This window comes from Trachemys scripta, chromosome 8, assembly GCF_013100865.1.
Source record: "Trachemys scripta elegans isolate TJP31775 chromosome 8, CAS_Tse_1.0, whole genome shotgun sequence".
NCBI classification, from domain to species: domain Eukaryota; kingdom Metazoa; phylum Chordata; order Testudines; family Emydidae; genus Trachemys; species Trachemys scripta.
The window spans coordinates 32,020,780-32,036,848 of record NC_048305.1 but is presented as its reverse complement, the minus strand read 5'-3'; the positions used below and the strand labels follow the sequence as shown (position 1 = coordinate 32,036,848).

Sequence of the window (16,069 nt, the reverse complement as noted above, 5' to 3'; positions counted from 1 at the left end):
CAATAGCTTACACTCAGAAGCGAAGAATACTGTATCCAAGAGAAATGGCAGGGGAATTTTAGGTAGTCAGAATGCTTGCTTATAAACTGATTTTCATACTAATGAAATAACTAGCCTCTTTCAAAGTATTCTTCCATCCACAAACCAAAAAATGGTAGGTCTACTTTAGAGTAATTTAAAGGTCCTTTATTTATTTATTTATTTTTTATTTTTTTAAATTCTGACATTATGGTTTAAAATTCTAAACAAACATTATTTTCTGAATTTCTAAATGGAAAAGAACTGAACATTTAAATATTTGTACGGGAGGGGGGAAGCCCAAACAGGAATTGTGGCTTGACAGTGTATGCCAAGTTTCTGACTAATGCAATTTGAAACAGACGAGATACCACTCACGCCACCCACCCCCAAAATGGGGTTTGTAATGGAAAGTCTGACAGACCCTTAACTACAGTGGCACTACCGGGTGCAGCTATAATATTACCCTCATAATTCTACTATATAATAACAACAAAGAAAAAAAAGGTGAAGGGTCATTGTGCTTTGTCTTTAGAATTAAGATGGCTGTCTTCATCCTTACAGCATTCTCTTAATTCTGGAGACACGTCTTAATAACCTCTAAATAGTTCCAACAAAAGAGCCGTGTCAGAGGAATGAGCAGGCCCCAAGGTGTTTCAACTGGAGTGTTTTCATCTGCCTTTATTGCTCTATCCCTCTCCAGAATTAAGGCAATAACCTGTGATAAATTATTCAGGAACTGCTACAGGGATCAAAGCAAAATCATTCTGTTAAAGTGCTGTTTGCAACATTTGGCACTTAGTGTGAAAACTTTTAATGTGTGCTAGCTGAAAATCAAGGATTTTAAATAATTTAACAGTATGGAGTTTTTACGAACCAGCTAAAGATAGCACGTTGCTATTTAACTGCCCTTCTTCCTCCGATACAGTTTTCATTCATTCCTATCAAAACTGAGGATGTCATAACTAACATAAAAGCACCACTGAGGTTCAGTCTAGCCAGTCAATATATTACTTAACTGGACTGTCAGGGCAAATCCAGATATTTTTGAGGGGAAAAAATGACAGTAGTTTTAATACTATGATTATCGGACCCCCCCCCCCCTTCATTTCAAAATGGAAAAAAGCTCACGGTAAATACTAAGGTCCTCTTTAATTATATTAGATTTTACTGGAAAACAAACTTAAAAGTACATTTTATATACAGGTTTGTTACAGCAAATGTATTTCAATGAGGAAGAGCTCCCTTGTTGTGATCATTTTTCAGCTGTGTACTTCAGAAATATAAAAAAACAGCCAGTTAGAAAATCCTAGTAAAAGCCACAAATTAAATGAATTTGGCAGTCTTGGGCCATTTTCATGGTGATATTTTAACAGTGTCACTTCCCTGTGGATTGGAATACTAAACATTTTATTGAAGAAGAGAACTGAACTGTTTTTGTTTCCAGTTCTTGCACAATGAAGTACCTGAAAGCACTTTTGCATGTATTATTTATTCATCATGATAGAAAAATAGCTGTAACCTAATAAATTATATTTAAAAGAATTTAGAGCAAAAGTTTTGTTTATGATAGAGCAACAGATTTAGTTCTTTATCAGTAGCTTAAAGCACCAAGTTTCCTTTATATAAATTAGACAGATGGTGCTTACAGTAGAATTTACTAAAGGTCTGTCACAACAAATGCAGCCAAGCTGCATATTTAATCACTGCAGAACCTTGTCTACCTGCAGCTGCCAACTGCTAATCCAATTTCCCTGATAAATGTGGCAAGAGACACGATCAGCAATAAAGAGCATCTAACTCCATTTTCCTGCAGGGCGTCTTTTGATGAACATTTAGGACGGAAGAACGGAGTGCACTGTGTGGCCCTGGCTTGTGGCAGCTGCATGCATTCTGAAGACACAGTTCTCAGGTTACTCACTTAATTCTGCCACTATCATTATGTTGCTATTGATCTCAGTAGCTCTTGTCTACACAGCATTACTCTAGATGAAGCTGAATCAGGCAGTTATCATGCATCAAACTTGCTCAAAAGCCTGGAGATTTCCCTTTAATTACTTGTGATTTTATTTGCAAATACCGTTAAAGTGTAATCAAGCAGTCACTTTCCAGGGTCGTTAAGAACTTGCTAGTTTAGGGATATATCACTGGAACTCCATTAAAATTTCTTCAGTAAAACAGTTTCTCACAAACCAGACAGGACTTCAGCAAAATTGTTTTAAATACAATAGAATCCTCAAATGAGATAAATGCAATTTCTTACAAAGAGGGGGATTCTAAAAATGATCTCTTAGAACTAATCGTTAAAATCAATAATTTTCAAAATAAAAGGCAAACACTTCCGGACTCTCTCTATTTAACATTTGAAAAGCAGTTTACAAATTAAATACTAGAAGCAACATCAAATACAGAATCTGGGGTATGTGGTCTTTTTCACAGTACCCACTGAAGCAATGAGTATTTTTTCTAAGTATTCAGATTTTCTAAGATGTTAATTTAATCAAAGTGGTTATAAACTATACATGCTCTGTAAATGTGAGTTGTGTACTAAACAGGACAAAAATTATTTGTCAAACATTTCTAGCATGTTTGATGACAGTTTACATTTTCAGGAAAGGGAGTGAAGAAAAGATGGTGATACACTGTGAAGCTTTCCATCATATTTTAAAATAGCAAATCTGTTTGGGCTTCCCATAGATTACGCAATGTATCTGAAATGGGCACTCTAGAGTGCATTGTTAACTGTTTGTTCATTATGGGGAGGGGAATCTATTTAGCACAACACTACTCTAATGTATTATCATTCCTGATGCTGCTACTCCCATTTAGCACATCCTTTCCCCCCTAAAATATACTGTTGTTTTGACACAAACAGCTTGCTACACTTAAGGATTTTACTAATAAAACATAATGTTGTGTTAGATATTATGACTGTTGCCACAGCTGAACTGACTTGTCAAATCAATCCTAATATGGCTCCCACAGGCACATAAAAACCTTATTTAGCTATCAGTTATCCTAATCACTTTGTTCAGTTTAAGGATGCAATACTTCAAGACCGGTTCCTATTTATACATATATGCCCAGCCATTTAATAAAGTCTTGATTTATATATTAAATTCTTGTTTGAAAAAAATACTTTAAAGATGCAGTGTTTTATCAAGTGTATTACATCTTTCCAAATCTCCACAAATAAATATGTTACTACATATGAAGAAAATAAAAACACATACACAGAAAGACGGAGTATTACATAAGAACCAGGTCAAATACAACAAGAGGAAAATCTGTCTCTTTGATTATAAATATGGCTGAAAAGAGATCACTTTATTGTCAAAGCACTCCCAAAATCTAAATGTATGTGTAAGAGGTTGACTTGTAGGAAGTCATATACAGCCATTTTATTTCAACATTATATAGAAAATTACAGACACATATACATAGCAAAGATGAAAAATGTGAAATATTTACTTCATAATTAGCTTATTTTACTGATAAATAATTTCTTTCCCTATTACTGAAATAAACCTACCTTTGCCTCCTCTTGTTTAAAACTATTGTTGAATATCTGAGTTACAGTTTCAAATGAAACTGTAAGGGGTAGCATGAAATTCTCAAACTCATCCTCGTCTTCACCTACAGAAAAATAAAATAAATTAAAAAAACCAAACGAGCATCACAGCACATTCATACTGCCATTCATTAGGGTCCAATTCCACAGTCCATTTGAAGGTAAAACCTCCATTGATATCAAAGGGAGTTTTGGGCTAGTACAGGAGAAGTGGACCCTTAGTTTTTAAATGTTTTTACTGAGGCACACAGATTGAATGAACATAAAATACAGACAGAAACTTTAGGTCACAAATGACTTAAAACAGAGATCAGTGTCTGTCCACATGTTCTGTTTCTTTCTCCTTTTTATATTTCTATTCTCTCTGAGGTTGGAAAGTCCAGGTCTCAAAAGTTAGAAAAAGCCAGAATTAAGGTTGCCAGTGTAACCTTAATTTGGCCTCTTGTGGGTACGCAATATGATACAGTCTTTAATTACAGGATCACATACTATTTTTTCCACATAACCCCCATGTCATTCAGTGCACAGAATGGACAGTGCTCACTGAATGAACAGATATTCAATATTTTGTTTTCTCCTAATTCCTCAGGCCTTATTTACTGCACTGTTCAAACCCTGCTCTGAAGATAGGCTTATTAATTTCCTTGTTGGCTTTTCTCTGTTGCTCCTTACTATAGTATCTGAGAGCTTCACAAATACCCATGAGAGGGGAGGTGAGGCACACCGATTACAGTCAAAAGTGTTTCTACTAATTTTGGTGTTCAATTTAACTTAGGACCATAGCACTTTATATATTCAAATTACATCTACCACTGACTTCAGTTGCAGCTGTGAATGCTCAGCTCTTATGCAAGTCAGACCCCAGGGCCTCAAGTTGGGCACCCAGAAATTAGAAATACACAATCAGTGATCACTTGTGAAGCCTGGTTTAAGTTACTTGCCTACCATCACTTAGGAACTCTGTGGCAGAGGTAGGTATAAAATCCAGTTTTCTGGGACAGCATTCATCTGTATTAACCACGCTTTCACTTCCTGCAATCCCCTGCCTCATTCACTATACACCTTCCAACTTCTACAACAAATGAGGCAGGGCTCATTCTTTACTACTCAGCCCTAATTCACCCCCAGAACAGGTCCATGCTGTGCAGTGAATGATGCAAGGCCCATGCAGATAAAAACAGTATGTGATCATGGAATTAAAGACTGTATCATAATGCATATACACGGGGGAAAGGGGGAAATTAAAGTTGCACAGACAACCTAAATTCTGGCAGAAAAGTGTGTTTGACTTTGCAACCTTAATAATATTCTTTTAACGAAGTGTGTGTGTGTGTTGCCTGCTGGTGCCTAAAGTCCCTAGGCGCCTACATTTCCACTGGTAAATCCCCAAGGTGCCTCATTTTTTGTCTCTGGGTATGCGAACAGCTATCTGAGGGTACGTCTTCACTACCCGCTGTATCGGCGGGTAGCAATCGCGTTAAGACGCGATATATCGATCCCCAAACGCGCTCAACGTCAACTCCGGAACTCCACCAGAGTGAGCGGCGGTAGCGCAGTCGACGGAGGAGCCGCGGCCATCGATCCCGCGCCGTATGGACCCCAGGTAATTCGATCCAACATGCTTCGACTTCGCGTATCTTGGATCGATCCCCCCGCCCTAGTCTAGACCAGCCCTGAGTCCCAACACAGCCTAGCAACTTGGCACCTAGCTAACGCCTAAGCCCCAGCTGGATTCACAAACAAGGTATTTCCCCACTATCACACCTGTGGGGCCCGATCCAGCAGGCATGCTCAGTGGGTGATTAAGAGCACACCTACTGGATCAGGCCCCAAACAAAACACAGCTGGCATAGCAGGTGGTGTGGTGATGGTCCCCCTTATAAATACTTAAAATATTCATTTGACCAATGAGAGAGTGAAAATGATTCTACAGCCCAGCTGTTAGTCCACTCACCTGGGAGACTCATGTTTTAGTTCCTGATCCAGGGGATATGCAAGTATTTATACAAAGTGGAACAGCTTAAAAGGGAAATTCTGAGAGAGACCCACCCCAGAATGCCCTATAGTCCAGGAATTAGGGCACTCACCTGGGAGGTGAGAGATCTGGGTTAAAGTCACTGTTCCACACTAGGCAGTGGGAGGGACTGGACCTGGGTCTCAGACATCCTGTGAGAGTGCTCTAACTACTAAGCTATTGGGCGTAAGGAGGACCACCAGCACCACAGCCATGCGGTTATTCAGCAATCACCATCTCCTCCTCCTACGTACCTAACTCAGAGTTGTGAATTCCAGCAAGTGGCAAGGCACCTAAAAGTCAGGCACTGCACCGCTCAGCACTGCAACAATTACACCCCCCCTTGTGAATCTAGTCCCTTGACTCAGTTCCATTCTTGCCTACCTAGTCCCAGTCTTCTTGCCATGTCAGTCCTAGTGTCCCACTCTGAGCTACCTGTGCAAGCCCTGACCTCCACTCCCCAATCCCAGTCTCTTCACTTTCCCACACCCAATCCCAATTTTCTTGCCCAGCCAGTCCCAGTTCTCCCCATGTAACCGAGCTCAGCAGCGGTCTCCTCTCGCCTCCCCTGTATCCATCCCCACTTCCTAGTTCATCTCCTTGTCCAGTCAGTCCCAGTCTCCCCATTTCCCTAGTTCCTCAACCAATCCCAGTGTTTCCACCTCCCCCAGGCAACTGGTTCCCAGTCCCAGTCTCAGCCCCACTCTATCCCCGCTCCCAGTTCCAGCCTACCTTTCCCTGGTTCCAAGTCCCAGCCTCTCCGCTCAACCAGTCCCAACTTCACATTCTCTGCACCAACTGGGTCCTAATTCCAGTAACAGTTTCTCTTCCTCCAAAGCTAGTCCCAGTCTCACCAGAATTCTTGTCTCAATCTACTGTTTTCATTCCCCCCCAATCTGGCTTTTCTCCGCTCTGCTTTCGAATCAGATGGCTTCTTCCTCCATGCTGCCTAGGTGCCTGTGTGTGTGTGTCACTGAGAGCACGAGAGAGAAGATCCCTGCTCTGAGTTCCACTGTCCAACCCAGAGAAGCTGGGTGTAGCTATTACTGGGAAAGCCTGGCTTTGACCCTGCAACCCAGTCACTCTGTGGTGATGGCGCGTGCACAGTCCTGTCATGTTTAGGAGCTGTGAGGCAAATGAAGCATGCTCAATGAGGAATGAATGCTCAGCGATTTTAGCTTCTAAAAATCTAAGAAGTCTCTACTGAGCACGTATAAACTGTTATTTTTCAAAGGCTTATAATTAGGCCATTTAGCTGGATTTTCACAGGGATAGCAAAATGCCACAGCATGTTAAATTTCAAGTTCTGCTCCAAAACACTGAAGCAGCAGAACCTTTCAAATAAAATGTCACCAGAATTTTTAACATGGGCAAAACAATGCATTCTTCCTTAGCACTAGTCTTGGAAACAGCTGAACCACTTTAGCTGAAGTTTTCTAAAAAAAAATCTAATCCAAACCAACCCCCAATTCCCCCCAAAATTCAGCCTAAGGCAGACATCTGGCATAGAAAATTTCAGCCAAACAAGCAAATGAAAACAGGGTCTTATAATAAACAATTGTTGGGAGACCTTAATAATATTCGGTGCTATCTGCTCTGCCTATAATTATTACACACTTACCAGAAAAATGCATGAGCTTTCAGACAACATTTCTAATTAGACACGTTTCAAACAGTTAAATTTGCTAAAAAAAACCCACATCTTTTGTTTTTTTTATCATCACCCACTAATGTTATGTAAATATATTAACTGTCAAAGTTCTGCCATGGTTATACGTACTGCTAAAGTATAATAAGAACCCACTAATTTTTGTTACACAAATTATAAACATTTCTATAACCTTCCATTATGTTTCATTTTTATTAAAAGCTATTTCATATTTTCAGAGCTATTGTATGCATCACCCAGATACTTTAACTTTTCTGATAGTTTTTCATATTTTTTTGGGAGGGAGTGGGGTGCGGAGAACAAACAAATTAAGGCTCAGATCCTGAAAAGATAATTGTGTGGCTGGAACCCTATGTGCATGGAGCCTCTCTGAATTCAACCGGGGTCCGCTCTGTGCTTGCCTTTGCAGAATCAAGGCCTAGATTTGGTTTATAAGAATGACACCAAAACTTGGCTATACTGGATCCTTTCATGTGTATCATTAGAGGCATTTTCCCCTCAGATATACCCACACATCCAAATTCAATGGAAACCATTAACACATAACTGAGGATAGAATTTGGCCCATAATTAGGTAAAATGTTTGGAAAATGCAAAGAGAGGAAAATAGTTATGACAAAAACTGACAAATTAATGGAGGAATTAATATGACCTCCCTCTACAAAATGTCTTTAGAAGACATTTAACCTATTTTTCCTTCAACATTTTGTGGATGAATTTGGTGTATACATAGGATTGGCTAGTTTGTGTATGCCATCTGTAATCCTATATCTCACTTTTTTTGCTCTTGGGGCTCGATCCAAATCCCATTGAAGTCAATGGAAATCCCATCGGCTGAAATGGGCTATTGTCCAAGCCCTTGGTAAGTGACTATGATGTGTGCCATATTGTCCAGTGGTTGTGTGACAGGTTGGGACCTAAGTAATTTTTTATTGCAACCTAACTGGTTCTTCCAAGTGAAAAAGTACCTTTATCATTATTTTTGTTTTCAAAATAAGTGTAGTGGAGTAAGACTCTTTTAGGCGGCCCAGAAATAATTAGCTATAAAACATTCAATTCCTCAAATATTTTACTTCAGTTAAAAAAAAAAAATCCAACCACAAAAGCAAGTCTCCACGCACTACCATCAGTATGATTATTGTATGATCCACATTCATGTAATATAAAATATGAGAGTTAAATGACGCGTTTTTACAAAACTGGAAAAGAAAGAAACCATTCCGTGAACAAATTACCATTGTAAACTGCTCTTTTGCGATGATTCAAGCCACAAACTAGTGTGCACTTAGACTCATTTATGGCCTCATTATGCCCTTTGAAAGAAAAAGATCCTTGAATGGCACATTTTGGTGGATCTTTCATGCTTTAAGGGCAGACTGCAGCATTTCACAAGCAGGCATCTCGCTGAGTAGATCTGGCTGTGGTTTATATTAGTTGGTAGTATTTTATATTCACTGAGCGGGGATTCATTTTGCACTGGTGTAAATAACTACACAGAGTACAAGGCAGTGGAGAATCAGGCCCAATATCTCTAGGAGGAGCCTTTTATAATTTACGTGTAAAGCCTTTGATAATCCAAAATTGAAAGAAAAACTGGATTAAAATCTTCTGAAACCTTTACTTATGAAAGCATTTTGTTGGCGTTTCAGTAACCATTTTCTTTACTCTATACCTTACACAAGTGAATATTTAGTTTACTTTAAAAATTGTGGGCCATGGACCAGTTTGACAAAATGGTGCAATTGTAAATGTCAAAAAAGTCTATTTTCATTAGAAATACAACCTGGGGCACACAGAGCATTCAAAGTGTAATTACATTCAAACAAGGTTCAAATTACTGAACAGAAACCAAGTGCCTTTTAAAGTAAATGCCAATTAATGTACTGCTAATTCTTGCTCCCTCCCCCATGGTTGATTTGGTTTTTCTAACCACTCTAAAGGGAATGGTTTAAATACAACTAATTCTACACTTTCTATAAAAGGCTAATTTACAAAGAATTTTATATTTGAATCCAGAAAAGCACATTCCATTTCTTAAAAAACACTAATTTACCATGAGACTTCATTTTAATTTTATCTCCATGTAAATTATTTTTAAAAGTCAATAATATGAAAAACTTCCTTAACAAATCCTTTCTTCATTTAATTTTAGAAAGCCTGAAAAGGATGACTAGTATGATGACCAATTCTCTTTGGACTAAAACAGATGACTTGCTGCTTGTTTATAAACCTTACAGTTCTATAAGGTTAAGAATGATGTCATTTAAAAGGTATGTATTTGTCACACACACACAGGAAAAGTATAGCTCATGTGCGTTTGATGTTTCACATCTGTATTCTCAACTGAAAAGCAGAGTTTTCCCTGTGCATTTCTCTAGATGTGTTTCTCTGAAAGGTCAGAAACAGACAAGCTAATATACTCCAAATGGGAATCCATAGGATATTAGTCCAATAAGTTTGTTTAGGTCTTCCTCCAGCTACACCTATTCCTGTCAGGTCTTCTGGCCACTAATGTAGAGGAATCAAGCCAATCTCAATGAACCATTAATTTCTGGGCAATCACATTTCTCTTGTGTTTCACTTGCCTAGAGTTATCAACCAGAATGGCATCTTGCTCACACAACACTCTTCGAAGATGTGACTTTTATCACCTAGATGGGTTGGTTCTGCTCACTCTCTGCTCTTCCTATAGGGAAAATCACTAAAGCTGCATGTCTGCATGGTTTCCACTAGGAAATTTACCCCCTGCTTACAACAGGTGTCAGCAATGGATGCAGCTGAACTGCTCCTGAAAACAGTTGAATTGCAAGTGTAGATAGCTTTTGAGGTAAGCCATCTTTGCAAATATGCTGCCTGGCTAAATCTTTCTGTGGGAGTCTGAAAAATCAATTTACTTCCCTAATTCCTATTTTTAACATATCCAAATATTAAAACAACAAATGGCAGAAAAGAGGGTAAATGACAGCTCCAAATGTCCTCAGGAAGGAAAGACTATTTTTAGGGTACAAATAGGGTAACCACCACCCACAGAAAAGTCAGGAATAAATTAGGGACATCTAGAAAAACTAGAAGGTAATACTTCACCTAACTCAAGAGAGTCCTTGAACTATAGCCAGACTGAATGTAGACTCGTATCTCCAATTGACATCGCATCATGAACCAAATTGCTATTCCAAAATTAACTAAATTCATCAAATTCAAAAATGACAGCAAATTTGTGAGAACAGCTGACTGCAAGCGATTTCTACCACTGAAGATACAGGAAATCTTGGCACACCTGTGAGAGTTCCACCAGTTGCAGCTCAAACCTTGCAGAACTGCTCATATAAAATGATGGCACTATCAGATAAACATAGACCTCAAACCCTACTCTATTTCTAATCCAACTTTCTCTCAGAAGGCTGATATTCCCTTTTCTGCCAATCTCTAATTTTAATTTAGCAATACACTCATTCTCACAAACAGTAGTTTTTGCACAGAAATCTTTAAGGGAAAGAATTATTATGACTATAATTTGAATAATAATATATATAAAAACAATAATATATATAATTGTATCTAATGGGCTAGCTGATGAAAACTGGTGTGGCTCCATTGACTTCACTGAACCTATGTCAATTTATACTGGTTGAACATTTGGCTCATAACTTATGCTTCTTGCAAACCAATCATAGAATCAGGGTTGGAAGGAACCTCAGGAGGTCATTTAGTCCAACCCGCTGCTCAAAGCAGGACCAATCTCCAACTAAATCATCCCAGCCAGGGCTTCGTCAAGCCTGACCTTAAAAAACTCTAAGGAAGGAGATTCCACCACCTCCCTAGGTAACCCATTCCAGTGCTTCGCCACCCTCCTAGTGAAAAAAGTTTTTCCTAATATCCAACCTAAACCACCCCCACTGCAACTTGAGACCATTGCTCCTTGTTCTGTCGTCTGCTACCACTGAGAACAGTCTAGATCCATCCTCTTTGGAACCCCCTTTCAGGTAGTTCAAAGCAGCTATCAAATCCCCCCTCAGTCTTCTCTTCTGAAGACTAAAAAATCCCAGTTCCCTCAGCCTCTCCTCCTAAGTCATGTGCTCCAGCCCCCTAATCATTTTTGTTGCCCTCCGCTGGACTCTTTCCAATTTTTCCACATCCTTCTTGTAGTGTGGGGCCCAAAATTGGACACAGTCCTCCAGATGAGGCCTCACCAATGTCGAATGGAGGGGAATGATCACATCCCTTGATCTGCTGGCAATGCCCCTAGTTATACAGCCCAAAATGCCGTTAGCCTTCTTGGAAACAAGGGCACACTATTGACTCATATCCAGCTTCTCGTCCACTGTAACCCCAGGTCCTTTTCTGTAGAACTGCTGCCTAGCCATTCGGTCCCTAACTGTGCCAGTGCATGGGATTCTTCCGTCCTAAGTGCAGGACTCTGCACTTGTCCTTGTTGAACCTCATCAGGTTTCTTTTGGCCCAATCCTCTAATTTGTCTAGGTCCTTCTGTATCCTATCCCTACCCTCCAACGTATCTACCACTCCTCCCAGTTTAGTGTCATCTGCAAACTTGCTGAGGGTGCAGTTCACGCCATCCTCCAGATCATTAATCCTATGCTTCTTTTAGTAAATTTATCATCTGTGCTAGTATGTAACCACCCATCATTGTTACTAAACTAAAGGCTAAAATCCTGCTCACAAATAGGTTGAAAGGGAGTCTTACCTGCCTGATGAGTCCTAAATTAATATCATATGGTGCTAAGGGATGGGATAAAATCAGTTTATTGTCAATATATTGGTGTAAACCAGGCTAACCACTAATGTCCCGATCCTACACACACTTAACGTACATGCTTAAATTTATGCACATGAATAATTTTATTGACTTCAAACGGGACTACTCAGGTGTGTAAAATTAAACAAATACATTATGTGTCTGCTCAATACTCTGATTCAAACTCTCAGAGCTGAGATTCCTTACAGGCTGAGAATTTATATGAAGTAGTACAACCATCTGCTAGAATAACACTGAAAACGGTGCCTTTGGAGTAGTCACTGAAGTCAGTCGAAGGTGAAACTTTTTAGAATGTCACAAGATCAGGCCCTTGCATTGTAAGTAGCCAAATTACACTAATGGCTCCAAAAAGTCTTATGTGCAATAAACTACTGGTCTCGCTTTCAGAACTCATATTACTATAACCAAATCTAGCAAATAAAAAAAAGACTATTGTACTTCAATGGCCACAAACCTCAAAAGCTATTATGAATTATTTTAAACACCATCTAGAACAGATGTACTGAACTCATAATCTATTTTTAATAGTGTCAGTAACCTCTCATTAAGCAGACTTAAGCTCTGTTTCTAAAATTAATAAGATTACAAATATCAAAGAGACCTGAGAAACACTTTAGCTTGACTCTTACCTAGATCTACCATGAGCAGGCGAGTGAGAGCAGTGTAGAAAGTTGTTCGGCATCTAAGGTCACTGAGACTGTAATTATCATTCACTCCCAAAAAAGGAAAGTGTTTACTCTGGCAAAACATAAGGACATCACAAGTTAAAATAGCTTACAAATTTATGAAGGAGTCTAAAATATTTGAACATAATAAGAAAACTTACTGTGTGATTCTGAAGCATGAACTTCACGGCATCTATTTTCACAAGTTTTTTTAAGAGAATATAAGTAAAAGACGTTAAGGAAAGTCTCCCTTAAAGTATTATGCTGAGATTTGAATATTGCTGTAAACTTAACTTGCATAATTATGAATGATACAATTGCTAACTAAAAGTATTAAAATACACATCTCTTAAAAATATGGTGTTTCTGAAAAAATATATAGCTTAGAAAAAGTATTACAAACATTAACAATGATTATCTATTGTTAACCAAAGCAATTACTTTTCATGTCACATATTTTAGTTGCAAAAGAGCCAATGAATTAAACAATATTTAGAATTAAACTAAAAGTTTTCGACAATAAATGGTGCTGGTTTTCCAGATAGTACCATGTGGCCAGGATGGTGGAGGAAATACTGCTGTTTTGTAGTGGCAGCTGGTCAATAGGATTTGCCCTCACTGAGAGAGGTTGCCAATGGGCAATCAAATTGGCTAGCTAGGGGCCTTAAATAGGACCACAATGGGCAGAAAGGAATTCCCTTACTTTTACTTCTCCTTTCTTTAATTCTTCTTCACTCCTAAGTGTGACATTGAAGGAACTCCCTAGCTCTTCAGGGTTTTTGTTTTGTTTTGTTTTACCTTTAAGGGTAGTGGAAGGAGTGTACTGGGCAAGGTAGACCCGCTACTGGTCATTAGACACCAGCCTTACTGAGTATAAAGACTCTCCTTTTGATTGCAAGGGAGATGAAGTTCCCAGGGTATGTGGGTGTGGAAGATGTGCAACTTCAGATAATCTTGCCTTAGGGGAAAAAAAAGACAAAAAATAAGATGCAAGAGAACTCTCCTGACTTGTCACACACAAAAAGGTAACCTCTGAACTCTGAAAGGTGAGACTCCTGCAGGATGGCATCTTCAGAGAAGCATTTGGTTCACAGACAGAAAGAGAAAGTTACAGGATATAAAACTATCCTTCAATGCTTCTGGATTTTGAATACTTTTATTGCTCCTCCCCCCCAAAGACAATAACCTATAATTATATGCAACATTTAAAAAAAAAAACCCAGGAATTACAACATTTCGCTAGTTTTCTTAAAATCAGTTGTCAACCAGCAAAGAAGATGCTAACTAAGCTAAGAATCTGATCTTAGAAATGCTGAGGCATCTCAGTCTCTGCTGAAGTAAATGGCACTCAAATGCTTCTCAACACACTGCAGAATCAAGCCAGCCCTTGGTTTGGTTAGCCAGAAAAGACAGTAAGTCAAATAAGACATCTGGCATATCTTAGGTATATATCCTATTATGATTCTTCAGCAAACAGACAAGTGAAAACTGACAGTATCTTTAAAAAAAAAAAAAAAGAAAAAAAAAGGTAAAACCCCCACAACTCTACCATTAGTAGGAATCTCTCCCATTCATGCTGTTAATGAACACTAAGTCATGTTTTGCCAGTGGAATATTTATGGGAGCAATAAAATGGATCATTCTCAAGAAAAAATCCAGTACATTTAAGATGTATTTACTGTGAAACTGTGTATGCAGAACTGTTTTACAAACCAAGGGAAAAAAAAGACTTTTTAAAATCATAACCTATGCCAACTTTGCTGTCTTTAATTACACTCTAAAGTAATAAATATTAAAGAATGAAACCTGTTGCAGGTTATCAACTACTAAAAAAAGAAAAGTTTCGTTCATATCATTGACCTAAAGGGCCAAATGCTGACAAAGAGCCTCTACATTTGCTTGTGCATGTTTATGCATATACATCTCTACCTCAATATAATGCTGTCCTCGGGAGCCAAAAAATCTTACCGCGTTATAGGTGAAACCGTGTTATATCAAACTTGCTTTGATCTGCCGGAGTGCGCAGCTCCACCCCCCCGGAGCACTGCTTTACCGTGTTATATCAGAATTCATGTTATATCGGGTCGCGTTATATCGGGGTAGAGGTGTATATGAAAATTTTATTTCAAAGACAGCTAAGGGTGTTGGGAGCCTACAAATCTCAGCCACAATCATTTATGCAAAATCTTCACAAAACAATGCAAATCCTGTTTTCTTGAGGTCACATGGTTGACAGAAGTGGTTTCAAAATGTGTATCCAAGAAAACAGTTTCACCCTTTAAAAACTGCAAAGAAAAAACATATTTCCATGACATGTTTTTCCAACAGAAGCCCTCATTATATGATGAAATACAGATACCTGCAATGTTTTATTAGTTATTTAAACTTTTAGAAAACATGCAGGATTGAGGAAGTAATCTTACTTACAAGACCACAACCTCACAGTTCAGAATTGCTTAGTGTAGTACTTTTTTTTGATTTTCACTTTAAGCCAATTCTACAAATTTCTAAGTGCAATGTCACACTCAGAGGAACGTGTTTGCAATAACAGCACTTTCAGTTTTCTGGGAACTTAAGTCCCATCTATGCTAATTTCTAACATAACAGGGGACTCACCTGCAACATTTCAGTCTTCAAAGTTAAAACATGGTTCTGTCTTACAATACATATGGATCTGAATAAGGTTCAGGAATCATACTACAGCCTCTGACTTCTTCAGAGTTGTATCTTGGTTCAATGTAAGACAAAACTGTGTTTAAACTGCCATGTTTGTCATTGGGTATCCCAACCTGATAGAAAGTACATAGCATATGGGATCTTAAGCCTTCAGCCTGGTGCCACAGCATACAACTAAATTGTGAAGTTATGTCATAGCTCAATAGTGTGTTATTACTTACATTGCCTAACACTATGGGTGTTTCTTTCCATCCATGACTAAAATCCATAGTTAATATTAAGAATGCTCAGGCCTTTACCCAGTATTCTATTTTCTTGCACTAAAACACAGGTTTAAATGCTGAGCATGAAGACAGAAGTATTAGGTTTAGAAAGACCTGAAAATATTTAAAGGATGTTAATAAAATACAAGAGGCCAGATGCTCAGTGTACATCAGAGCAGGGGGAGCAGATGGCTCTCTAAGGGTTGAGCTTTGGCCTGGCAAATATACCCTGCCTCAAAAACATCCCCTGTGTTGGTACTAATCCCTTGAGGATTCCTCCATTAAGGGAATCCATTGCTGCCCATTTAGGGCAGTCCTCCACCTGCTTTGGTGCTGAGAATCTGGCCCCAAGTTTATCCCACATAGTGGGATTTTTTTTTTTCGTTTTTCTTTTAAAAAATGTAGGAAATCCCTTTAAA

General features: G+C 38.6%; 1 protein-coding gene across 2 annotated transcripts in view; it reads right to left on the bottom strand.

The window, feature by feature from the left end:
- RANBP17 (RAN binding protein 17) overlaps positions 1-16,069 on the bottom strand; it is a 251,866-nt gene that overhangs the window by 77,952 nt on the left and 157,845 nt on the right. For both annotated transcript variants that reach the window (XM_034778119.1, XM_034778120.1), the window contains exons 17-19: positions 12,873-12,936; positions 12,676-12,784; positions 3,551-3,654 (exon numbers count right to left, since the gene is read on the bottom strand). In XM_034778119.1, the coding sequence (XP_034634010.1) occupies positions 3,551-3,654; positions 12,676-12,784; positions 12,873-12,936 (277 nt within the window). The remainder of the gene's footprint in view (positions 1-3,550; positions 3,655-12,675; positions 12,785-12,872; positions 12,937-16,069) is intronic.